General features: G+C 45.1%; 1 protein-coding gene across 4 annotated transcripts in view; it reads right to left on the reverse strand.

Moving 5' to 3' along the window:
* Positions 1-26,941, reverse strand: part of NCOA1 (nuclear receptor coactivator 1) — an 83,193-nt gene that overhangs the window by 26,262 nt on the left and 29,990 nt on the right. For all 4 annotated transcript variants that reach the window (XM_067531303.1, XM_067531302.1, XM_067531305.1 and 1 more), the window contains exons 8-9: positions 13,368-13,551; positions 2,266-2,392 (exon numbers count right to left, since the gene is read on the reverse strand). In XM_067531303.1, coding sequence (XP_067387404.1) covers positions 2,266-2,392; positions 13,368-13,551 — 311 coding nt within the window. The remainder of the gene's footprint in view (positions 1-2,265; positions 2,393-13,367; positions 13,552-26,941) is intronic.

Below are 26,941 nucleotides of genomic sequence, written 5' to 3' on the forward strand. Positions count from 1 at the left end.
AACTCCAGACTGCCAGCCTAGTACCTTATCGACAGCACCAATGTTCTTCTTCAGTGGCCGGGGTTGATATGCCATTTTACTTCTTGCAGGTCATCTCTGAAAAGTGCTTCTGTGTTTGGCAACACCAACACAAAGCCCTACACTAAAGGGATTATTATTCCTCAGAAAAATCACAGGTCCCAGACACATTTCTAACAATCTGCTGATACGTTCCAGCAAAATGGTTCACGGGATGAGCCTGGCCAAACAGAAACAATCCAGCCAGGAACCGAAACCCCTTAGCCGCCTTATAACTTCCTCCTGTGTACAGAAGAGCACAGAAAGAAACCCCAAGTCTTCTAAAGACATGCAGCCCAGAGTGACCGCAAACTGCTACACATATATCCAGAGACCCACTAGCTTTATACCGTGAAGAGAGGAGCTCTGTCAGACTTTAGTTAACATACATCTTGCAGCAGAGCGATGCTTACATCTCTCTAGGGAAAGCTCTGTTAACAACAAACATAACCATATAAGCTTTACATATGAAGTACAATTTGAGCTTTAATAGGGCCTGTCAAATTGAAAACTGGAGCATCCAGCCAGTAACCTGCAATGGGATTCTGTCACACACAGCTCCAGCAGTTCGCTTTCCTTCAGTTTAAGAGCCTCTACACAGACTTTATTTTATTTAACGCTTTGCTGAGGGTTGGAGCGAGACCTTAGATTTTTTTTTTTTGACCCAGAAAAGCCCTCAGGACGAGGCAAAAGGCTCACCACTTTGGCTCTGATGGCCCTTTGGGATCGATTTTCTGCCCATTTAAGCTCAGGACTACCTTATTAGCAATGGCAAAAATCTCTCTCTCATCACCTAAATGGGTTAAATGCAAGATCGTGGTTTGCCTACTCTCCATGTTTCCTGGTGGTGCTGCTTTCACATACAGTACAAGGAGGCAGTGTCACATTTACTCTGATGACACTGCTGACAGCCATTTCACTCTCTGCTCCCTTCTCCCTGTAAGGCACCCATCACCTTGGTATCTGGGCAACAAACACAGCATGCACGACAGGCAGGCTCACTGGATTGCTTTGGGAGTTTACATATGATGACATTTTTAATAAATACTTTTATTTTATGTACAGCCTTTGCTCCTGGAGAAAGACCTTATTGAAACTATTTTTTTCTGTCCTAATTATGCTCCATCTTGTTGCTTAATGTTCTGATTTCCTTCAGGAGCACAGCTGGTCATTTAGCAGACTCTTTACCTCCCCACTGCAAGCCTTGATGTATTCACCAGATGAAGCCCCCCATGCAGCTATTTTAATAGTTACGTGGAAAACCCCATTCAGAGGTTTTGCTCAAGCAGAACTATACCTCCCCTTCTGCCTGAATTCAGGTCAAAGCAAAGTTTCTGCCTGCAGAGTTTTGGCAATCTTATAACTATACCGCTAGGTGGCAGTATTTTAAATTAATGGACTATGACCTATCCTTGGTTATTTGGAAAAATCTCTCTCTCTCTCTCTGTCTTAATGATTTCAGTGTATCTGGTCTGTGAGGCACCTTTCATCGTTAACGGAGCACTACTCTTATCCGTACTGTCAGAGTGAAGTTCTCCCTTGTCCAAAGGGCCAGCACAAGGCCTATGCATCAATGATGTATACAGCTTTGTGCTGACTGGCCCTTCTCCACAGCTGTGAATTTCACCCTGGTGCTATTGAACATACTCCAGTCTTAAATAGCTATGGTGGTACTATTCCTCCCACTACTCTCGACCAAGTGCATCAGAGCAGAGAATATCAGGACGTCTTCTTATGGCCAACATTTGACCCGTCTGATCACTTAACAAGCCTCCTGTAAGTTGAGAAGTCCAAAGGTGCGCCTACACAGCCAGTGGAAGCAAGTCTCAGAGCCCGGTTTGACAGCCTCAGGCTCATGCTACGACATTAAAATTAGCTGTGTAGACGTTCGGGTCAGGCTGAAGCTTGGGCTCTGAAGCCTGCCCGCCCACCTTCTTAGGCTTCAGAGCCCAAACTCCAACTTGGGCTTGAATGTCCACACTGCTATTTTTAGCCATAATGCGAACCTCAGACTGTCTACCTGGGCTCACTGCGATGGGCTGACACTCGCTGTGCGGACGCATTCATAGGGACCTAAAGCTGACTTGAACCCAAGGGTTGGCACAGCAATCTTTATCCACAGAACTACAACAAACCTTATCATAAGAGACTAGCAGGTGGGGGGGGGGGGGGATGGGAAGGCAGATTATCCAAACCCACAGTACTTACTCGTCTGGCTTATTCAAAGATCCTCGGTTCATGGAGGCCATGGTGTTGTCTGCCCATGGAATCTGGTCACCCATTCCTGGCTGTCCAAACTGGTGATCTGAAACTCCCAGCTCCAGTTCAGACAATCCTGATTGGGAAAAGCGAGGATAGAGGAGAGTAAGTGTTAAAGAGCAAAAGAGGTGTCATAAAGCTCCATACAAAGGGGGTTACACAAGTGTTTCCCCATTCCTCAGACTATCTGCTCATGTGTGAAAACCTGCAGTGTTTAGGTGAAGGAAGAGTGGGGAAAATGCAAAGGAAACAACAGTTCAGACAAATGTTAATGCCTGCTTAGACCTGAAATCCTTTTGGAGTCAGCTGAGATAATCCCTGGTTCACAGAGGTACAGAGGCAGTACCCCATCCTCAAAAGCGTTCTGACATGAAAGTCTGAGCTGATTTTGTGGACAAGCACTACTGCTAATAAAGAATTAAGAAGTGGGTCTCCTTAGCTCTTACATACATGATGCTCAGAATGATGACGACACAGAATACATGCCAAAAACAGTGATTACACAGAATATGAGATCTCTCATGAAGCCCCTTTTACTACCACCTCAGATCAGGAATCCAGAGTGGCAACTAATTGAAGCAGGGTCAATGACTTGCTCCATATTGATGTCCTATAACTACATGAGCAGAGCTCGAATCAGGCAGAGTATGTGAAATCTTACCAAAGGAATGGGAATTCACACAGCTGACTGCCTTTCACCTCCAATACACAGCACACCATCATCCTCTACCAAGGCAGCCCAGTATAACTACTACAATTCAACTGCATTAACTACGTTTATTCGACTGTAGCGGGACAGTGATTGCGAGCGCAGGAAAAGCAATAAGAAAAGGAATAAGAGTGCATTAAGATTTCAAAATAAATTACATGAGTTTTCAGAAAACGGAGACAGTTCATCTCAGAGAGTTTGGTGACATATGCACCAAGACCCAAAGGGCTTTGTTCCTAATGGCAGGATTATTAAATGGCCTTTCTTTTCAGCTCCTAAACTGCAGACATCAGCCATAGCTTCCCTGATACCAACAGACACTGTTCTGGGTACACTTATATAGGAAGAGATGGTCTCTCTCAATGGCTGTACCCACGGCAGCCTTGTGTAAGTGCTCTTCTACATAGATCTACGAATGTTTTCAAAATATAGCCACTTAAAGAGTTCTTTATTGAAAGTTGTGTTACCACTGGAGATTTTGCCTAAAAAAACCAAACCCAAAATAAAGCGCACACATATTCATGCCTTTTGACGTTCCATTATGGAGAAACTCGTTTTACAGGGGAAAAGACCAATTCAACCAATTTAAATTCAGCAGAAATTTGAGGCCCAGCTCAGAACAGAGCAATTTATGAGGTCTGGAGGCTCTACACCATCATCTTATTTGAAATATGAATTGATATTTAAGACTAAATGGCATCTTGGCTAAACTAACTATTGGACGGCAATGTGGACACAGAACTGCAAGGGATAAGAAAACTTCTGGCCATAGTGACATGACGACTCCTGGACAAATGCTTACAAGACAGTTACTGAAAATGAAGTCTTATTTTTTTGGTGTTTTTACCACACTCAGCTGTGCTAATTCCTTTGACAATAAAACAGGTTCTCCACATGAGTGATTAGACAGGTACGTATCCTTTAAAGAAGTATCTATTGATAGGAACTCAGCCTACCACCTGTTGGCAGAGGTCCTCTGTCCTCCTGTAGCAGCTGGATCATACAAAAGGTTTTGAGTCTGCCGCCGCTTGTACTAAATGGACCTGGTCCTTTAGCTGAAGCACTAGAGGTTTACACATTTAGATCTAGAGGTCATCCCAGTGTCCATTCCCACCAACGCCCCTAACGAGGGGCATCGTTATGAAGTGGTCAGTACCCACAGGTGACCCGATCATTGTTGCAAGAGGTCACCAGGTTCCTGCAAAACTAACCCTAAAATCTGAGTCTGGCTGGATCTAGAGATGGGCAACACGCTCCAAAAATGCAATTCCCAGCCAGCCAGAAGCAGACCTCCTCTGCGGGAGGGTAAGGAGGGTCTCACTCCAATCCTCCGATACATGGGTGTATGCAGCCAGTTTTGTCTGATCAGCTCATCTGATCATAGCTATGCATCAGCGAGTAAAGTCAACTTCTTCATGAAATTACTGTACAGCAAGACAACATGCTTAAGGTTGCTTGGCAACAGAAGAATAAAAGAAATTCTAGCAGCAGCAGCGTCAGCTCCAGCTGGGCAAGAGAATGCTCCATGCACAATTGCTTTGCTGGCTAATTCAGTTTCCTTCCTGGCTTCTTTGAAACGTTTTCACATATTTGCTTGTGCTGAAGCTTATGGTCTCCTCCAAACAAGTTCAGCTGCTGCCCCATGTGCACTAATCAGGAAGATGAAACTGTTCAGAAATCCAGGTGCCATCTTCTCCACAAGCAACTTCATTCCTCCTTCAGATAAACCAAGTCACAATCCAGATACTCTTTTGGTACTGAGGCAATTTGAGCTAAGCCACTTCACAAACTCCAGTCTTACAAGTGCAACTGAACTAGCACTTTGGATGGAGGACATTCTAGTCAGGACTGTTATAAGTCAGTGCTCGTGCCCCTGAGAGCTGGAACAAGGCACAACACAGGCAAACGGTGCGCAATTTCCTCACAAAGCTCTGCCACTGGTTCTCAGTCCTGACCTCCCTACTACGGCTGTCCTAGGCCAAATCTGTATCAGACCAAATCGTCTTCGGAGGATGAGACAAACTGTCAAGCTCATTTCTCTTGTGAGCCAAGGCAAGTACGTTCTCAACCTAAGTCTCCAGTCTGGGAAATCGAGTGGAAAACCTAACTCACAAACTGATCTCTGTATTTCTTGTAAGACGTGATCTCCTGCACCTACTGACCTCAGAAGGAGAGGCAGCTTCCCACAGGGTTGGGCTCATAGAAAAGTTCTGCACTACTGCTTCAGAAGTCTTTAAGCTTTCTGCCTAAGAGTAGGATTACATGGTCAACTTTCATCCTGACGAAAGGCTAACAATAGGGGGTTTCAATGTTCTGTATGAGGTCCGGAGTTGATTAATGTCGTTATTAATGATCTGGAAAGGGGATAGGTAGAGAGATAACAAAATCTGCAAATGACATGAAGTTCATTAGGTTAGTCAGACCCAGAGAGGGCTGCGAAGAACGTCAGGGAGACCTAACCAAAACAGGTGAATGGGCAACACAATGGCCAAATGTCATTCACTGTTGATACATGCAAAGTAATGCACACTAGAGAGAAAAATGTAAACAACTGAGAAACTTTAAAGGGTTCTAAATTAACTATCAGCACAAGAAAGGGACATGGTATGTCTCTGTAAACAGATCAATCATAAACAATCATACAATGTCCCTGTAAACAGATCAATAAAAACCTCTGCTCCGTGCAGAGCTACAGTCAAAAATGCCAACGAGACGTTAGGATCTATAAGGAATGGGGTTGAGCATACCAATGAAAATATTAGAATGCCTTTATACAAATCAATGGTGCAGCCTTATCTAGATACTGCATGCAGGGCTCGTCACCCCATCTCCAAAAGAATACTGCAGAACTGGAGGAGATTTGGGGAAGAGCATTGAGAATGATCAAGGCTTGGAAAACCTATCCTATGAAAAGGTTGGGATTGTTACAGTAGAATGGAGACAAAGAAGAGGGGACATGATAAAATGATGAATGGTCTGGAGAAGGGGGATTGGGAGTTTCTGTTCTCCCAGCCTCATAACCAGAAGAACAAGGAGACATGCAATATAATTAAGGTTGCAAATTCAGAACCAATAAAAGGAAATACTTTTTCACACACTGTGCAATTAAGACATAGAACTCACTGCCCCTGGAAGTCATTGAAGCCAAGAATTTAACAAGATTAAATGGGACTGGACAGTTATATTGATGTCAAGACTATCCTGAGTTATCATAATTAATGGCAATAAAAACATTGGAAGGAATATTAAACTGTGTGCTTCAGGGTTTATGCTAATCTCTGACTACTAGAGATCAGGAAAAGACCTACGTAGGGGGTGGATTATCCCACATCTGCTTCTAGCAGGGTTCTTACAACTTCCTCTGAAGCATCTGGTTCTGGCCCCCGATGGAGACAGGACACTGGACACAATGGACCTTGGATCTGATCCGGTCTGGCAATTCCTATGATCATATGCTTTCCTTGGCTTCCTTTTGGAGGGGAGTGGTCCTGGGTCTGTGACTGGCTGCAATCCATTCCTTGCTGTGGGGCTGCCATTACAGCACTTCTTTTCCTTCACTGAGCATGAAACACATGGGTCTCTTCGGAGATCATCTTTAATGTCACGCCATGCTGACTGGGAGAGGTGCAGAGAGTGGCAATACGCTCCCTTCCTGGAGACCCCTGTGGCATAATCTGGAAGGCAGGAATACCAAGGTCTCCAGCATTGTGCCACTGGTACCATCAGGTGCCCAGCACACTAATTTTAGTTAATTCTCTGAATTGGGATCCTTACTCCTAAAGCTTTCGATACACCTTCTTATAAACCTCTGGGGAGAGTGTAAGCAAAGCCATTTGCTAGTCATGGAGCCCCAACCTGCTCACTGAGTTTAACTTTGCCATTCAAAATCAGCTTATTCATTCAAAGATTTATGTAAAGACGTTTCGACCAACATAAGAATGGCCACACTGGCTCAGACCAATGGTCCATCTAGCCCAGTATTCTGTCTTCCAACAGTGGCCAATGCCAGGTGCTTCAGAGGGAATGAATAGAACAGGTAATCATCACATGATCCATCCCGTCACCCATTCCCAGTCTCTGGCAAACAGCAATCCCTGCCTATCCTGGCTAACGGCCATTGATGGACCTATCCTCCATGAACTTATCTAGTTCTTTTTTGAACCCCATTATAGTCTTGGCCTTCACAACATCCTCTGGCAAGGAGTTCCACAGATTGACTGTGCGTTGTGCACGGCCTTTAGTGCAAACTGTAAACAGCTTTATCTGTACCTGGCAATTTAGTCTGACTGTATCTGTCTAGAAACAGGTACAGGAAAGCAAGGACTGTTTGTTTCTTTGTTTGCAGTAATGCAGAAGTTAAATAAAAGCTGGGTTCTTTCAAACATTCACAGTGAAGTGGACTAACTGGGTTACACCGTAGCTGTATTCCCCATCAGGTAAGTGGAATAAAAGAAAGGCGCTGATAAAAGTAGTTCATGCCCTTTTCCAGACACTGCAGTGAAGGTGGGAGTGGCTTCAGTGCTGTCTTTCAGCAGCCATGTATGTAGTGTTGTAGCCATGTTGGTCCCAGGACTTCGAGACACAAGGTGCGTGAGGTAATATCTTTTATTGGAGCTCTTCTTCAGCTTTGTGTAAGCTCGAAAACTTGTCTCTCTCACCAACAGAAGTTGGTCCAATAAAAGATATTACCTCACCCACCTTGTCTGCCAGCACCAACATTAATCAAATATTCTGCTTTCCAGTATTCGAGGGAAAAGTATGCTTGGAGACGTCTGGGATTGTATTGTATTGCCTTGCACAGCTTACACGGTGTTACTGTCAGAACTGTTTTTTAAAACATAGGTCTGACATTACGTCACCTGCCCTAGTGTGAAATTCAGACACAAGGCCTATGCCCCATGTAAGCCTTTTCATAGAATCATAGAAGATGAGGGTTGGAAGGGACCTCAGGAGGTCATCTAGTCCCACCCCCTGCTCAAAGCAGGACCAACCCCAACTAAATCAAAACTTTTGCCCTGCCCGGGGTGAATTTTACTTATCTTGGTACCTGCTATGCTATTCTTTTATATCAGTAGTTCCCCCAGAAACTGCAGGCATAACATACTAGGGAGCAGAAGGCCCGGATCAGCAGATCCCTGCAGGAGCACATACCTGTATCAGGCTGGAAGGGGTTCGGTCCAGTTACTGTCCCCCTGCCCTGCTCTGACGGTAACCTGGAGTGCGGACTGCTGCCACTCGCTGCAGGAAAATGAGCTGGCCTGAGCTGAACTGGCTCCACAGGGTCGCAGAACTCAAGTGGGGACCGACCAGCCTGCATGCCCTGCCCGCCGTTAATAGCTAGAGATTCATTAAATAATAAATACGTATAACTCAGTCAGCTTCCAAGAACTCATCACGACATTACCAATGCTAGAAAGATTCATTCTGCCAGCCAAAGGAGCTGACATCAGCGACAAGAGGGAGCTGCGTGTGGGGATGGCCTATTCATGGCACTTGGGACTGACAGATGTGACTGCATCACTCAGAGGCACCCCAGAGAATCACATCTCAGGAAGGCATGCAAATACCACTAGTCTGATCACAAGGGCCACTCATCAGCACTGGACAGTGACGTGGCTCTGATTTAGTATTTCTGAGAAGGCAGGCAATCGATGGTTTACAACAGGGTTGTAGAGAAAGGGACCAATGGCCCAGTCATTCAGTTGGGCAGGTGGAGGGACATCCATGGTGGCCGCGGCTAAAGGTCAGATGATCTGCAGAAGACAGCTAGGTTTGACTGCATTCTTGTGCCTACACATTATATGAAATAGGTAAGTTTTGAACCCCAGTGCAAGAATTCCACAAGTCTCGTGCTCTCGGTTCAGGTCAAGACGGGAACCTGTTGCGGGGATAATTCACAGCTGCCTGCTCACTCTAGTCAGCAACGTATTCCAGGATTTCATTAATCCACACAGGGTGAAATTTACCCCTGTGCAGTGGACCCCAGCTCAGCCTGAAGTGGGACTTAAGTGATCGTCAGCACTTAGGCTGGGTTTCACCCCTGTGCAGAGCACAGGCCTTGAACTGTGTCACCTTTAATCAGTCTAATGACCAGCACCTCATGGCAGGGATGACGTGTGTTCCGAGTTAACCACTGTAATACACACGCCGCTTTAACCCAACAGCACTAGTTTAAAGGAAACTGGTTTCGTCATGGGCATTTGGGCTAGAGATATATATTTGTGCTGGGAAATGTTACTTTAAATTCTGGATTACATGGGGGGGGGTGGATATTGGAGTTTAAAGCACAGAACTGAACACGCACCAACCACACGTCTCGCCATAAACGTACTCCCCCTCTTTGCCAATCTCTGTTTTAACCCTGTCTGATGTAAGGTTCCCTTGTCTCCCAAAGACAATGAAGTCCCATTATAATTATACTCATGTCACTACATTATCAATGCCCCGAATACTCAGTTCCCTGAAGGTTCTGTCCATTTGAGTCATTAAAATAAGAGTCCTTGGCATGCAAATAATAGGCTTGAGTGATAAGCTGCTGTCTGATCTTTAGCTATGATTTCAGTAGGGAGGTGATGGGACAAATTGGTCAATGGCTAGGATCAGAGCTGACAGGTCCTTTGCAAACTGCCAGACATTCCCCCTGTTGTGGAAAGGCCCAGCATGTCTCTCTGATGCTTTTAGTCTCAGCGCAGCTGTCACTGTGTTTATTGCCCGGTGTAGTGTCTGCTATCTAACCCAAGCTCCTATGTTTCCTTTCATAGCCAATATCATGATCGTAGAGTCACGTGGTGGCTCTTGATTCAGATCACCTACAGCACATATAACACATAACCATGTCACCCTCTAGTGGTTGGTCCCAGCAACTATAAACCTGCTTGCAAGTAATGGAGTTTTTCTTTAATTTGGTGCTAGAGGTCTGTTTCCCAAGGATGACTGTTGTCTGTAGCAACAATATATTATACTCAGAGCTCCCAAAAGGAGTGCTGGGAGACCAGAATCTCAGAGTTCTGACCTCCAGAGCAGAATTTTGCTCTTGCTTACAACACTGTTGTTCTTAGAACCATAGAATCATAAAATTGGAAGGGACCTCAGGAAGTCATCTAGTCCAACCCCCTGCTCAAAGCAGGACTAACCTCAGCTAAATAATCCCAGCGAGGGTTTTGTCAAGCCGCATCTTAAAAACCTCTAAAGATGGAGATTCCACCACCTCCCTAGGTAACCCATTCCAGTGCTTCACCACCCTCCTAGTGAAAAACTTTTTCCTAATGTCCAACCTAGATCTCCCCCACTGCAACTTGAGACCGTTGCTCCTTGTTCTGTCATCTGCCACCACTGAGAACAGCCTAGCTCCATCTACTGGAACCCCCTTTCAGGTAGTTAAAGGCTGCTATCAAATCTCCCCTTATTCTTTTCTGCAGACTAAACCAGCCTAGTTCCCTCAGCCTCTCCTCATAAGTCTTGTGCTCCAGCCCCTCATCATTTGTGTTGCCCTCCACTGGGCTCTCTCCAACTAGTCCACATCCTTTGTGTAGTGGGGACCCCCACTTCCTCATATTATGGGATTTTTTTTACCTTTCTAAAGATGCCAAACTTACATAAGAACGGCCATACTGGGTCAGACCAATGGTCCATCTAGCCCAGTACCCGGTCTTCTGACTATGGCAGTGCCAGATGCTTCAGAGGGAATGAACAGATCAGGGTAATTATCGAATGTCCTCCAGTCCCAGATTCTGGCTGTCATGGAGGTATAGGGACATCCACAGCATGGGGTTGTGTCCCTGCCCATCTTGGCCAAAAGACATTCATAGACCTATTCTCCATGAACTTACCCCTGCCAATGAGTTCTACAGGTTGACTCTGTGTGCTGTGACGAAATACTTCCTTTTGTTTGTTTTAAATATGCTGCCTATTAATTTCATTGGTGACCCCTGGTTCTTGTGTTATGTGAAGGAGTAAATAACACTTCCTTATTCACTTTCTCCACACAATTCATGATTTTATAGACCTCTAAGATACCCGCCATTAGTCACCTCTTCTCTAAGATAAGCAGTCCACCCAGTCTTTTAAATCTCTAGTCATATGGAAGCTGTTTCATACCCCTAATCATTTTTGTTACCTTTGTCTGTACTTCTTCCAATTCTAATAGACCTTTTTTTTTAAAATAGGGTGACCAGAAATGCATGCAGCATTCAAGGTGTGGGCATGCCATGGAATTAGATCATGGCATTATGGTATTTGCTGTCTTATTATCTATCCCTTTCCTAATGCTTTCTAACAATCTGTTAGCTTTTTTGATGACTGCCACTGCACATTGAGCGGATATTTTCAGAGACCTATTCACAAGGACTCCAAGATCTCTTTCTTGAGTGGTAACAGCTAATTTAAACCCCATCATTTTGTATGGATAGTTGGGATTGTGTTTTCCAATGTGCATTATTTTGCATTTATCAACATTAAATTTTATCTGCCATATTCTCGCCCAGACATCTAGTTTTATGAGATCCTTTTGTAGCTCTTCGCAGTCAGCTTTGGACTTAACTATCTTGAGCAATTTTATATCATCTGCAAACTTTGCCAACTCACTGTTTACTTCTTTTTCCAGATCATGTATGAATATGTTGAACAGCATTGGTCCCAGTACAGATCCTTGGAGGACCCCACTATTTACTTCTCTCCACTGGGAAAACTGACCATTTATTCCAGCCCTGTGTTTCCTATCCTCTAACCAGTTCCTGATCCCTGAGAGGACCTTCCGTTATCCCATGACAGCTTGCTTTGCTTAAGAGCCCTTGGTGAAGGACCTTGTCGCTGGTCCACGTTTGTTGACGCCCTCAAAAAATTCTAATAGATTGGTGAGGCATGATTTTCCTTTACAAATGTCATGTTGACTCTTCTCCAGCATACTGTGTTCATCTGTGTGTCTGATAATTCTGTTCTTTACTATCATTTCAACCAATTTACTTGGTACTGAAGTTAGGCTTACCAGCAGCCTGTAATTGCCAGGATTGCCTCTGGAGCCTTTTTTAAAAATTTGTGTTACATTAGCTATCCTCCAGTCATCTAGTACAAAGACTTATTTAAGCAATAGGTTACATACCACAATTAGTAGTTCTGCACTGTCATATGTGAGTTCCTTCAGAACTCTTGGGTGAATACCATCTGGTCCTGGTTACTTATTACTGAATAATATATCCATTAGTTCCAAAACCTCCTCTACGGACACCTGAAACTAGGGTCCTAAGACAACATTCCAGACTGTTCATTTACCCCCGTCTTGTCAGACCTATTTCATGGGCTTCGTCCTGATTTCTGCATGAGACAGCAGAGGCAGCCAACAGCGTGATTATCTCTATTTGCTGAATAAGTGATGTGTGGATTATCCCTCCCAGGGCAGAACATTAAACAGCAGCTAATTAGTTTACCTGGGATTATTCTGCCAACCACAAGCTTTTCTTTTTAGAATTCCTCTCCTGTTCCCTCTCTCCCTCATTCAGACAGTCTTATTCATTAGCAAAAATCTGCACCTTTACTCTAATTTTCAGCAAAAAGATGAATATTTTTCTGTCTGTGGTGATGTGGTAGATGCAACAAACAGCTCGGTTTCACCCAAACTTCAAAATAAAAACCCAGGATAGGTAAGCCCTCACGAAGCTGGATTCTGGTTACACTCTATGCACTGGGGCGGCAAGGGAGAGTATTTCACAGCACTAAAGCTGGTAAGTTTCACTCAGTCCAGGCTGCCCTCACCTACCAGAAGGAATACAGCTTGAACTTCTGGGGGAAAACCCCCATGAGCCCTCACTTAAAGCACCACCAGGTTTATTATACTTTGACTGTATGCTCTTCAGAGCTGAAAACCTGGGCTTTGCTAAAGTTGCTTTGTGCTGCCTCACCTCTGGAAATCAGGCCATTTATTTAGGTATCTAAACAGGGAGGTAGGTGATGAAACTCTAGACACCCAAACTGATAGTAATGCTTCAAAACCCCATGCAGCAACCCCCTCCTTATTGAGCCCTGTCTGCACCTTGCTGCCCCAACCCCTAATTTGTGAAGAAACGTTTCCCTGTCCTCTTACTCACTCATGTCATATCATGGCTGTTGGAAATGCAAATGGATGTCTGATAGACAACACATTTCTGCAAAGTAAGTAAGCTTTAAGATACAAGACATACAGTGCACGAGTAAGAGGACATACTGCCCCCAGCATACCACATAAAGCTAATATTGTATCCCTAGAAGTCCACTGCAAGGACAAGAGATTAACTCCCCTTCCCCCAAATACTGGAAAACTGTGAATTAGCATCAGAGAGCAGAGCTATTAGCACCCTGCACTGACACATACTATTAAGCCCCATTTGCGTTCTTGCTGCAGCAGTGGGCTGGAGGGGGGCTGTCAGAATCTCGGGTTTGACAGGAACTCCGGCCATGCTGCTTTCAGTTCTATCGGTCCCACACAAGCCTGGCAACTGGGCTGCTTTCTCCAGCGATGGCAGCAGCTGGTCGAGCTGGTCGAGGTCAGTGGCAAACTAAGGAAGGAAACAAAGTCACAGGTCAGTCACTGAGCCCCTTTGGACAGCAAGATCTCTCTTTATACACAGGAAAAATACAGAAACACCCGCTCTCGCCCACCCTCCAAAATTAACTAGCTCATTGAAATTACATGAAAAGAGAGCAATCAGGACTCATTCTGTCCCTTGCAGTTCAAGCATTTTTCAATGCAATTTTGTTCTGGCTACCCTCCCCTAATGTTGGTGGAAAGGCCTCTGATGGAATTATTTCTGTGCGCCCTCCATCACAGATAAGCAGTAGCACAGAAACAGGGGCTGATTTACCTGTCTAAATTACCTCCTGGCTCACGGCTGCATAACTCCACAGATTTCAGTGGAATTACTCATGTGAAGCTGGAGTAACACAGAGGAGAATCAGGCCCCTGGCCCCTAGAATGAGCCTAGAGCATTACACAGAAGATGCAAAATCAACACCTTGGGTATGAGATACCACCTTCCATCTACATTAGGTACTTCCAGCCACTGAGCAGAGTAGTTTGCTCTGCCAAAACATGCAGAGAAGGATGGCCTTGTGGTTATGGCACTGGACTGGGACTCAGGAAAGCTGGGTTTAACTCTCGACTGCCATCAGCTTCCTGCATGACCTTGTGCAAGTCTCTCTGTGCGCCTCGGTTCCCTGTCTGTAAAATGGGGATAATACTTCTTTTCCCCACCTTTTGTTTGTCCTGCTTATTTAGACTGCAAGCTTTTTCGGCCTGGAACTGTCTCTTACTGCATCCATACAGTCAGCACAATGAGGCCCTGATCTCACTTGAGGCTTCTGGGCACGACAACACAATAAATAGTAATGGCTTGCATGGGCATTGACTTGAATGAGTGCTAGATGCTTACAGCCACTGAGCAGGACGTAATTTACTCTGTTAATACACATACATTTACACTGAGATAAAAAATGGTCGATCTTGAGAAATATAAGCTATTTTGTAGAACAGCCCTCCAAAACTTTACTTGTACACTAGCCTAGGGCAAGTAATTATTCTTGATGGACCAGTAAAATATCATTTAGCTTTTCCAATCTTCATCATAGCAAAGAACAAGAGAGTAGATGTTTGGCCTGGGGACCCAAATAAATGGGGAAGTTACTGGAGAAATGATTTGCACCAGGGATATAATGGAGATCCTGGTAAGCAACAGTTTGTAATTAAAAGGACTAAGCTAAATGAAGTTTTGGTTAAAAGAAATTATCCCCAGGGAAGCCAAATTTAAGAAATATCTCAATCTAAGTACACATTTAAACATGCTCCCACAAAAGTTAGCAGTCAGTGTGGCAAAGAGCATGCATGTACATATTTACAGGCAATCCCTTTCCAGATTATTAGGCTCAAATGCCTTTGCATTTGACTGACATATGCAGAGAATTAAGTTTAGGTCACAGGAACATAGCGAGGTTTAGCAGAAAGTTGGCCAATTAGCTGGGATACAAGCTTGGAGCTGACAGGCCCTATGCCTATGATAAATATAACCAGATTTACCAACAGTCTGGGGTATATAAGCAGCTGTGCATTTCACCAAGGAGTGAATATGTCAGCAATGCTATGGAGAAATCAGCTGTGAGATCAAACTGCAGATTCAGCCCGGGGAAGGTCCTTTGTCTGGAGGGCTGCTCACCTTTGGGGCAGCTCAGGGCTGGCCTCATTCTTGTGCTGCTGTGAAAAAATGGATATAAACTTCTTAAAGACCTGCCTTCTCGGGCAGCCGGGCTCCAGCAATAGCAAACTCTGGCAAGCGCCTTCAGTGTGCTGATAGAATGCTGGATGGAGAACAGCCTCGGCAACTAGCCTCTCAAGGTACATCTACACTGCAATTAGACGCCCGCAGTTGGCCCGCACCAGCTGACTCTGGCTCACGAGGCTGTTTGATTGCACTGCAGACGTTCGGACTTGGGCTGAAGACTGGTCTCTAGGACCCTGTGTGGTGAGAGGGTCCCACAGCTTAGGGTCTGCAGGAGGAATTTATGGGAAAATTTCTTCTCAACCCCGTTTGGCTAAAAAAAAAAATATATTAATCCAGTACCTGAAAGAACGATGGGAGCATCCTACCTAGGGGGGGGAATATCTTGGCACAGGGCAAGGATAAAAGCGTGGCTGTTTCACAGTACTAATGCCCCCTCCAATGGCATGCTTGCCTATGGTAGACAGGCCCTTTGAGTGGAAGGACCAGTGTTGATAAAGTGCCGCTGCATCTCATCAGCATGAGTTCAAGGTTCTCATTCCCTAAGGATCCAACTTAAAGACTCATCTCCATATCTATGCAAGTACAGCAGGAAAAACTACAAAAGACAGCTGAGTCTGTGTAGATTATTTTTTTCTCTCTCTCTCTCTCTTTACTGACAAGATTTCATCAATTTATCACATCCCACAACAAAGGGATAAGGCATGAAATGTATTCTCAGATGGGAAAGCACTGTATAAAACAATCAAGTCATGACTTTATCATAAGAAAAGGAGGCACGAGTGGACCATGCAAGGCAGAAAGTGGTTATGTCGTTATAACCAACAGCTGAACTGTTTAATAACCTTTGCCACAATAGTGACCAGTGGTGCTATATTATACATCATATGCAAACTTGACACACTCAGACTGGGTCTGAACAGGGACTTGGAATGGTTCTCATTACAAGAAGTAATTGTCACTGTTCCCACATTCTCACCCTCTAATCAACGGTCGTGAATAGGCCTCATCTACTCTAACTGAATTGACTTTGTTAGCACTTGCCCTCCCCATTGTTATGTTTCTCACCCTTGGATGTATATATATACCGCCTATCTGTGGTTTCCGCTTCATGCATCTGACGAAGTGGGTTGCAGCCCACAAAAGCTTATGCCTGCAGAAATTTGTTGGTCTTTAAGGTGCTACAGGACTCTCGGGTTTTTGGTGGTTTTTTTTGATGATATACATTGTTGTGCAAACTCTTCTGAGGCTGTCCCGTATGACTTTGGGAAAGAGAATTCTCCTCCTAGATGTTCAGTAGAGTTTCACATTTGAACCAGAATCACAATGCCACATTAAACAAAAGGATGGAGAGTGTTTTGGTTAAGGCACTTGACGGGACCCAAAAGATCTCGGTCCAATTCCCAGCTCTGCCATAGCTTTCTTGTGTGATTTTAGGCAAGCCACTTATTCTAGGGTCACATAAGTATCTGGATAATTAGGCATTTTTAATATGCACAATTTCTGTGATGGGGCAAATACGTACTTTTCTCACAGTGTTGTGAGGATTAAATAATGTTTATGTAATGATTTAAAGATGAAAGGTGTGCTATAAGTAATAAAAAAGATGATTTATAATGGAATATCCACCCATTTGCTTCACACTGTGCATTCTATCCATCAAACTCAAAGTCCCTAGGAAAGGAACGTCCTTATAAACACAACCTCTCCCACTTACAGAGGCAATAAAATACAGGAAGTGAAGCCTCAGCAGTGCCTCTGCAGGAAGAATACATTTCTAATTTCTCAAAGAAATATAGCTTCTAAAAACAAAAGATTTTCTTTAGAGCACAAAATTGCTAGACATCTTGCAACAAAGGGAATAAATGTAGTAAGCTGTTTATTACTACACGCAAATAAGAGACACTCGCAAACTATAGTTTGGGGGCGCTTTTTAACAGAACTGAAAGCTGCCCTGTTACATGTAGAATTCTCTTTTTTGTGCGTATGAACTTAGTCATAGTGAAAGCTTATGACCCCTGGCAAAGAGACAGGAAAATGAATCCCTGGAGTCTAGTTACATTGCCCATAAGGCATGTAAAGAGACTGGGGAGTGGAAAAGGAAGAAATGGGAGTGAAGGGGTAATAAACACAATGTTCATGTTTTACTTTTTGAACTAAACAACTTGGGCCATAGTGAGAACTCATATATGCTTTGCAATTCCACTGACTTCAAATGAGAATATCCGGTCTCCATCAATCATCTGGGGTCTCAGTGAGAGACTACAGAAGCTCAGTTTATTTAGTTGACTGAAGGGAAGGTTAAGAGATATCATGGTCTAAGTACCTATACATGGGTATGAGAAGATACCTGGTACTAGAGGACTGTTTAGCCTACTACACAAAGGCAGAACAAGATGCAATGGCTGGAAGTTGAATTCAGCAAAGTTCAACTGGAAATAAAAAGCAATTGTTTAACAGTGAGGACAGTTAACTACGGGAACAGATTATCAAGGGATGTGTTAATTTAAAAGATTAAGTGATGGAGAATTTAAGACTGAACGTTCTGCTAATGCATTTGTCCAACTGCAACTGGATGAATCACATACATCCTGCTAAGGCAAAAGGTTCAGCCCTTCTCAAAGCAAAGGGTTAGCGAGGCAGATGATAAGTATCTTCTAAAAAGAACTCACAATGACAAGGGCAGAAACAGCAAGCCACGGGCTCCTGGTCACCGTTCCTGGGGTATTTTTGTCATCAGGGAGCCTCGCCTATTCACACCAGCCTGGGGAGTGCCCAGCACACCACAGGTGATACACAAATAATTCTCCTGCAAGCTCCTTCATGAGTCTCCCATACTGTCTTTGATGGGGTGTTCACCCCACGTAGGACTGAAAAGGGTTAAGGTGGCAAGGTAGGCCTCAATGCCACAGGCTGCACCTGGGGGGGACAACCAGGGAGCAGGGAATTGACTGCAAGCAGGTTCAGCCGGGGAGGAAGAGGCGGGGTCTATAAAGCCAGGAAGCTGGCAACAGACAGGGGCTGCTGCTGGGAAAAAGCAGTCACTCCCTGGGGAGGAGGAGGAGGGTTTGGAGCTGGTACATCCAGAGCAAGGTGGGGAACCGGGAGTGGTAGGAAGCAGTCCAGGGAAGGGGCAGTGAGTGCTGGGAGTAGAAAGCCAGAACTGCTGGCAGGGCCAGATTTACACTTTACGCGCCCCTAGGCAAAGCATCTTCAGCACCCCCCGCCTACAGCTGACCATGTTTTCTGCACCAGGGGACAGGGACTGGCTGGGCCAGCTCTGCACAAGGCTGTGTGTGGAGGGGAGAGGGGCTGGGGTGACCGGCTCGGCCAGCTCTGGGAGGGAGGAATATGCTCACCCCTGGGCTCCAGCTTCCGGCCTGACCAAGGGGTGGGGCCCCAGAAGACAGGAGGAGGAGAAGCAGCAGGGGGTGGGGCCAGAGTTCTGGTGCTCATGTGGGGCCCCCAAATTGGCCAGGGCCCATATGGTAATCTGCCACTGTTCAGACACCTCTAGGCACGTGACTACTGTGCCTCACTGGAAATCCAACCATGACTGCTGAGCACAGGGTCCCTGGACTGGAACCTGGAGCAGAGGGTGGGCCTGGGATCCCCTTCCAGCCACCTAAGGCGGTGAAGGGGACGAGTGCCTAGGAGTGCTGAAGGAAAGACTCTGATATACGCTGGAAGAGGGAAAATGCTGAGTGTCCTCGCTGAAGGGCTGAGTCACGCAGAGGATGCTGCGGTTCCTGGGATGAGGAAAGAGCTGCAGATTTGAGAGAGAGCTGGAGTGACGGCATGCAATCAGGGGAAGGGGCGTCGACCTCGAGAGCCAATCCCCAGAGTGACCAGGAGGAGGCGCCAGACAAGCAGTGATCTGAGCACTCCATGACACTGTCCCGTACTCACAAAGGAGCTCCCAGACAAAACCCACGAAGCCATCAGCTTACCCTCCTGGAATCTCACCTGTGCTGTAATGCATACACTGCTGCTGTCTGGGACAGAGACTATCATATACTTTGTGTTTGTACAACGCTTAGCACAAATTTCTGACCTTGTTGGCCTCTAAGTGCTACCATAGTATAAATGTTAACATTCATCATAAAATTCCCACTATTCCCACTAGTACCAGCTGAGCCCTCGGAACAGACTGCATCTTTTATGAGTACTATGTAGCTGCCCATTCGATTGCATATTCACTCACTCATTCAACATTTGCTACAATCAAATGGGTACGATTTAAAATGCTGTGGCCAAAAAGCCTGGTATGTGAGATCATGCGGGATTTTGTTGGTTTTCAGTAAAACCTGGCCAAGCAGCAGCAAAGTTGCTGAGCTAATACTAAGTTAAATACTGCAGCAGTGCCAGCTCAGTGGAACAATGCTTCTTGAATGACCCAGCTTTTGTCTTGCAATGATATCATGTAATAAAGGCTAAGCACATCAACAACAATAAACTGTCCCTGCAGAAATTCAACAGAATTCCTCTTTTCCTTTCTAAGGACAATCTGTCTTCCTGACATCTGTATAATTCCCTGACAGCACCTTTCAGTATAAGGAGAAGGGGCACTGTTATAGGTCCACCTCTAAGGATGTATAATAATTATGGCAACTTATTTGATTTCTTACAAAAGTAATAAGCTGTTGACGATTCTATGGCACATTTTTCAGTAGCAGAGTCCCTCATTCCCAGCCAAATTCCAGTATGGGTCATTACATTCTGCTCCCCCCCCCCCCCCCCAAGTTTCCTTTTGATACAATATTCTTCACTTCCTGACATAAACTGTTGGGTACTGTAACTACATTGTTCAGCAGCTGCTGCATTTCACCCCAGAGGTGGGTGCATTTTAGCACTGGAAGTGATTTCCATGTAGTTTATATGCCAGTGTGTAAAGTGCTTTACAGTGCTTATGGAAGAAAGATGGTTATAGATAACATCAAAAATATTTTTGCATAGGAACAGAGGATAGGATGTGGTCCTTTCCTTTAAATAAGTGTAATGAGGTTTTCTCCTGCAGAGCCAGGAATCAAACCCAGAACTCTTGAGCCTTAACCACATGATCCTGCTTCCTAGGGGCAGCAGTGGGAGGGAGGGAGCTCTCTGTGGTGGCATGGAACAGAACTGTTTTATTTTAAAAATAAACAAAAACTTGGATTCCACCAAAAACAGCCAGATCTGCTAAAAGACCCTAGACTGACAAGTGTGCAATTTCCACTAGCCCTGCTTCTGTGCTAGTGGCAGCCTGAAGCATAGAAGAGATTACTTTACTTACAGCTGATGAGATTAATTTAATTAATAGAAGCCTGTGGTGTCATTTAAATGATATCGCCACTAGCTCCTCCAGAACTCTAAGAAGCTGTTACCTCTCTGGCAGAATAGGCACCATCAAGCCTGCAGGCTCATCTTTGCATAAGATGCACAAAAGAAGCTGTGAGTGCACTTTTAAGTTGGGACGAGTCGCCTCTTGGTTGCAAATATAAAAACTAATGTGCTGCAGATTTCCCAGCAGGCTGGAAAGTGCTGAAGTATAGTGCTCCCCTAATGCTTCCCCTGGTAGGGCTACTCTGCAGATCCAAATTACATTCCATTCATGTTGCTACAGTTAAGCTTACAATAGAGTTTTCATTATAAACCCTATTTTCAGGCATTTACAGCTTAACCCATAAGCTCCCTCCAGCCTGCTATGAAAGCAGATGAGGTCTGAGGTTGGGAGAGAGGCCTTTTCCTTTATAAAATTTAGAGTAAAGCAGAAACCTGGCTCAGACACATGGGAAAGAAGGTGGGTTGTTTATTAAGTTAAAGTGCATGGAAACCGGCACTTTTTTGCTCTCCAATAAACAAAAATGGCCATACAAACTTGGAAGGGTTGTTCTCATTTTAGCTGGAGCCTAATAATCCCTCCTACTTTATAGCAGCAACCTCAATGCCTCCCCTGCCAACCACCATCCTCTCAGCCAAGCAGGACTCACTGGGATTTGTGCTCTGTGGGTTAATCCTGCACCCACTGCAGTCCGTCAGGAGCGTTACCATTGATTTCAGTGAGTGCAGCATCAGACCCCATGTTAGGTAGTTCACTGTTGCACAAGTCACTCCTCCTCACTCTCAGGGCTACGGCAGTAGCACCACCTCCTCCTTTTACCCCTTCCCTGCCTTTAAAGACTGTTGGCTAAGTTCCTTGGAAAACTGGCCCCTCCTGATGGCAGAATCACGGATGGAGAAAGAATAAAATCAGTAAGCCAATTATCTGAGAGTTGTGGTATAAAGCTAAGCGGCAACATCATGCAATAGTGGAAAAGGCAGAGCACCCTGCTATTTATTTTACATGTCACAGAAAGGTACAGTCTGCAGCAAGACAGCTTCTCAAAGCAAACAAAAAAAAGATCTCCTTTAGAGAAGTGACTGAAGACAAGACTACTGTAAAGGAAGGAACATACATTTCCACACAGGGTCAGACCAATAGTTCTAGTTCAGAGCCCTCTCTCCCAGTCTTGTAATTTTATTTTATCATGAATCTCACGATATTTAGAATCCTTCATAAAGTCTCAGCTGATTCCAAGACACACTCAACTTTCTTCTTCTTCAAAGAAGAAGATTCTAGCCCCTCTGGTTGTGGAGAAAAGCCTGGAAATATTATCCGAGTACAATTTAAAGGCTCAGAAACCAGAAGGCAAATGAAAAGATGATAAAATGTATTATTTTTAAAACCTCCATAATTTTTAAGCCAATCTCATGATTTTGGGGGACCTGATTCATGTTTTTTTTAAATGCATGGATTTAGCAATACTGTGTGTCTGACAGTGGCCGATGCCAACTGCTTCAGAACCCTGTAAAAAAAAAAAAAAAAAAACCACCACTCTGTAATAGGGCAATTAATGGATAAGCCACCCCTAGGGAATGTTTCTCCTTAGCCCCCTTTAGCTACTGTTTGGCTCAGGCCTCGAAGTAAGAGAGTTTAAATCCCTTCCAAACTCCTTTTTTAAAAAAAACTACTAATAGTTTTAAATCCTGATGTTCTTATTATCTATATAAATACCTAAATATTTTTTGGATCCTGCTGAAGTTCTTGTCCTTGGTGATATCAAGTAGCAAGGAGTTCCCCAGGCCATTAAGTGTGTGGCTCAATGTTTTGGCCATCCATGGTTTGTAGTATTCTTATCAGCTGGTTACAAAATGAGAATAAGGACTGAAGCAGATGCACTGTCCTTTAACAACACCCACGATTATAAAATTCTCCCGCTCCAACGTCAGGTTCCTAGGCTAGTCACAAGGGCAACAACTAAAATTGAAGGTCAGATGCAAAATGTAGGTAGTATTTTATTTTTAGTAAAGAGCATAAAAATAAACTGAAACCTCACTGAAGTGGTTTAGGTAGCAGAGACTGAACTCTCTCTCCTTGGGTGTTGTGGAGTTCAAAGAGTTGCAACCTCCAAATAAGTAGGCATTTTAAGGTTTTAAAAACCCTCTTCAGATCCTTTTCATTAACTCTTTGGAGAAGGTCACTATACAAACCCAGCAGTCCCCTATTGTCTTTGGGGAGATGCACAGAAAAGTCACTTGTTAGGCTAGCAATGTTAGGTTGATTCAAAAGGCCATGGGGAGCCCTACAAACGCATTCAGATTGCATGTTACTAGGCCCATCTCAACTGTTTGCTCTGTCCAGTGCCGAGTGCACTGTTAGCACACAGCAAATAAAATAAGTCATGAGAAGCTCTGCTTAGTTGCAGAAGAGTCTTAATTATATCCTTGGTTGCCTAGTGTTTCCAGCCCCCTTAAAAAATGTTGTAACTAACTTTCTAAATTGTTTAGCAAAGGGACTGGCAGCTGCACGACTGGGAACTGCAGAAAAGCAAGCTGAATCCTTTAAAACGGCAGATTTGGTCTTTTCATAGGGAAGGCATCTTCCATGCACAATGCTGTTAAACAATGCTGCTCTGGAGCCAGAATGGAAGGAGACAGTGCTGATAACTTAATCGCTGCCCACAATACAGGAGTGCCTGAGTGTTTCTGCTGAAATGATCAGCAGCAGTGAAACAGTTAAAGTTCCTACGAAATGCTAGCTATCCATTTGTCTGTACAAACAGGGTGTCCAGATATCCTGATTTTATAGTGGCAGTCCCAATATTCGGGGCTTTTTCTTATATTGGTGCCTATTACCCCCACCCCATCCCGATTTTTCACACTTGCTATCTGGTCACCCTAGGTACAAACTGCCCATTAAACTCCAATTGCACACATGGCCAGTCTGCACACACTGCCACGGTAACTGCATTCACAAAGCAGGCACACTTGCACGTACAGACTTCAGTTTTCTGAAAAGCATGGACTCCAAAAGACTTCAGCGTTAACAAGCAAACTAAAGGGGAGACATCATGCCTCTCAGAACTATTGTTTCAGGCATTTGTCTGCAGGCGAGGGCAACAGAGATGGATGAGCAAACTCTGCTGGGCAGTGAGAAAAAAAGACTGTTACTAACCTTTTGTAACTATTGTTCTTTGAGATGTGTTGCTCATGTCCATTCCAATTAGGTGTGTGCGCGCCTTGTGCATGGTTGCCGGAAGGCTTTTCCCCCATTAGTACCCATAGGGTTGGCTCTGGAGCCCCCTGGAGCCGTGCCTCTATGGCACCCTATATAGGGTTCTGCCGACCCTCCGCCTTCTCAGTCCCATCTTGCCAGTAGACTCCGACAGAGAGCAGGCGGGTGAGCCTTGGAATGGACATGAGCAACACATCTCGAAGAACAGCATTACAAAAGGTCAGTAACCGTCTTTTCTTCGAGTGCTTGCTCATGTCGATTCCAATTAGATGACTCACAAGCAAACCCCGCAGGTGGCGGGGTCGGAGTTCAACGTGACACTAACTGCAGAACTGCCCTGCCGACTGCTGCATCTTCCCTGGCTTGGTGAGTAATGGCGTAATGTGCCGTGAAAGTGTGCATGGAGGACCATGTCAATGCTCCACAGATGTCCTGGATTGGGACTTGGGTCAAGAAGGCAGTTGAGATTGCCTGGGCCCTTGTGGAGTGAGCTGTCAACGGTGGGGCCAGGTCGTAACATGCCCTGATGCATGATGTAATCCACGACGAGATCCTCTGAGAGGAGACCAGAAGGCCCATCATTCTATCCGCCACTGCTACGAACAGCTGAGATGTCTTCCTAAAAGGTCTCATTCTTTCAATATAGACGGCCAGCACCCTCCTGATATCTAACGAGTGAAGGCTCTGCTCACGGCTTCTAGCATGTGTTTTGGGGTAGAAAACCGGAAGAAAAATGTCTGGGTTTGAATGAAACTGCAAAACTACCTTCAGAAAGAAGGTTGGGGGTGGCCGCAGGCGAACTTTGTCCTTAAAGAAGACCATATAGGGAGGCTCTGACGTCAAGTCCCTTAGTTCCGAAACCCTTCTGGCCAATGTAATGGCCACTAGAAAGGCTACCTTTCACGACAGGTTCAAGAGAGACCATGTAGCCAACGGTTCAAATGGTGGCCTCATCAGCACAGACAGCACCAGATTAAGGTCCCATTGGGGGACCGGTTGACATGTTTGAAGGAATAACCCGTCGAGGTCCTTGAGGAAGCGACCTATCTTGTGTTTTGAGATGACTGAACGGCCATCCACCCACGGATGGAAAGCTGATATCGCAGCTAGGTGGACTCTAATAAAAAATACTGTCAGCCTCAGATGTTTCACATGTAAAAAGCTGTCCAGAACGAGAGGAATTCTTGACATCTCCAGGGAAGTGCCTTTCTGTTTAGACCAAATGGAGAATCTCTTCCATTTTGCCAGGTAGGTAGCTCTAGTGGAGGGTTTCCTACTTCCCAGTAGGATTTTCCTGACCTGCTCCGAGCACTCTATCTTCTGCCGGTTCAGCCATGGAGCTTCCATGCTGAAGGTTTGGATGGCGAAAGCAGCCTAAGTCTTGCATGATCAAGTCTGGGACTAGTGGGAGATTGATTGGGATCTCTCCACCAAGAGCTTGACAAGCATGGGAAAGCAGTGTTGTCGCGGCCACGCCGGAGCTATCAAAATCATTAATCCCTTGTCCTTCCTGGTCTTCAGAAGGACCTTGTGTACCAGAGGTATTGGGGGAAGACAACCTGACAAGGGAATGAGCAAAGCGTCTGCAATCTACCCTGGGTTGTGGTTCTAGAAAGAGCAGAATTGAGCTCATTTTCTGTTGGGCCTCATCACAAACAGATCTATCTGGGGAATCCCCCACCTTGGAAGATGTCGTTGATCATGTCTGGATGGAGAGATCACTCATGTATAGATATTGACCTGCTGAGGTGGTCCGTGAGTATGTTCTGAGATCCCGGAAGGTATCAGGCTTCTATATGTATTGCGTTCGCTATACAGAAATGCCAATGGTCGAGTACTGATACAGTAGAAAAGAGTGAGCACCACTCTGTCTGTTTATATAGAACATCACTGTCATGTTGTCCGTTTTGACTGCAACACACTTGCTCTCCAGATGAGGCATGAAGGCTTGACAGGCAAGTCATACTGCTCTTAGTTCTCTCACGTTGATGTGGGTCGACAGGTCTTCCTGCAACCACAGCCCCTGGATCCTCAGGGAGCCCAGATGGGCCCCCAACTTGTGTCCGATGCATTGGTTACTAGGGTGCCAGGGGGGCGGGGAGGGGTGGACCTGAAAATGGAACTCCCGCACATACCATAGCCTGATTTATTCCCCAGGGGAGTGAATCCAATACTGGTGTTGGGATCAACACTACCTTTTCTAAACTGTACCTGGACGGCCGGTACACCAAGGCCAGTCATGTCTATAAAGGTCTCAGGTGCAGTCAGGCATGCTGGACTATGTAAATACAGGCTGCCAAGTGGCCCAATAGCCTTAGACAATTCCTGACAATGGTCAGGGAGTGTCGTTCCCATTCCTCTATGATGGAAAGTATGGACTAGAAATGAGCTTCCGGAAAGGAAGTCCTTTCTAGGTTCGAGTCTATGACTGCCCCTATAAACTCTATTATTTGAGTGGGGATTAGGGTTGACTTGTGTGTGTTGATCAGGAGGCCTAAGTTGGCAAATGTCAGGGTTACTACCTCTATGCCTGATTGCACCTTCTGCCAGGAGTGACCTCTGATCAACCAGACATATAGATAAGGGTAGACTTGTATCCCCTTCGCCTGATGAACGCAGCCACCACCACCATGCACTTCATGAAAACTCTGGGAGTCACTGAAAAGCTGAATGGTAGCACTGCAAACTGGTAGTGAGATTGTCCAACCACAAATTGGAGAAATCTCCTGTGCCTTGGGATGATTGATACATGACGTATGAGTCCTTCAGGTCAAGGATGGCATACCAATCTCCTGGATCCAAAGCTGGAGTGACTGATTCAAGGGAGACCATGGGGAACATCAACTTTTTCATATATTTGTTGAGGTTTCTCAGGTCTAAAATTGGTCTGAGACTGCCCTTGGCTTTCGAGATTAGGAAGTATCGGTAATAAAACCCCTTACCCCTCAGATCTGGTGGAACCTCTTCCATCATCCCTACTTTTCGGAGTTGCTGCACTTCTTGAATTAGAAGTTGCTCGTGAGGGGGTCCCTGAAGAGGACTGGGGAGGGCTGGGAACGTGAGGGAGGAAGGGAGCTGAATTAGAGTATCCCAGTTCTACCATCCGTAGAACCCATTTGTCTGACGTGATCTGGGCCCACGCAT

This window comes from Emydura macquarii, unplaced genomic scaffold (assembly GCF_026122565.2).
Source record: "Emydura macquarii macquarii isolate MOO-44397 ecotype Brisbane River unplaced genomic scaffold, CSIRO-AGI_Emac_v2 contig_3134, whole genome shotgun sequence".
NCBI classification, from domain to species: domain Eukaryota; kingdom Metazoa; phylum Chordata; order Testudines; family Chelidae; genus Emydura; species Emydura macquarii.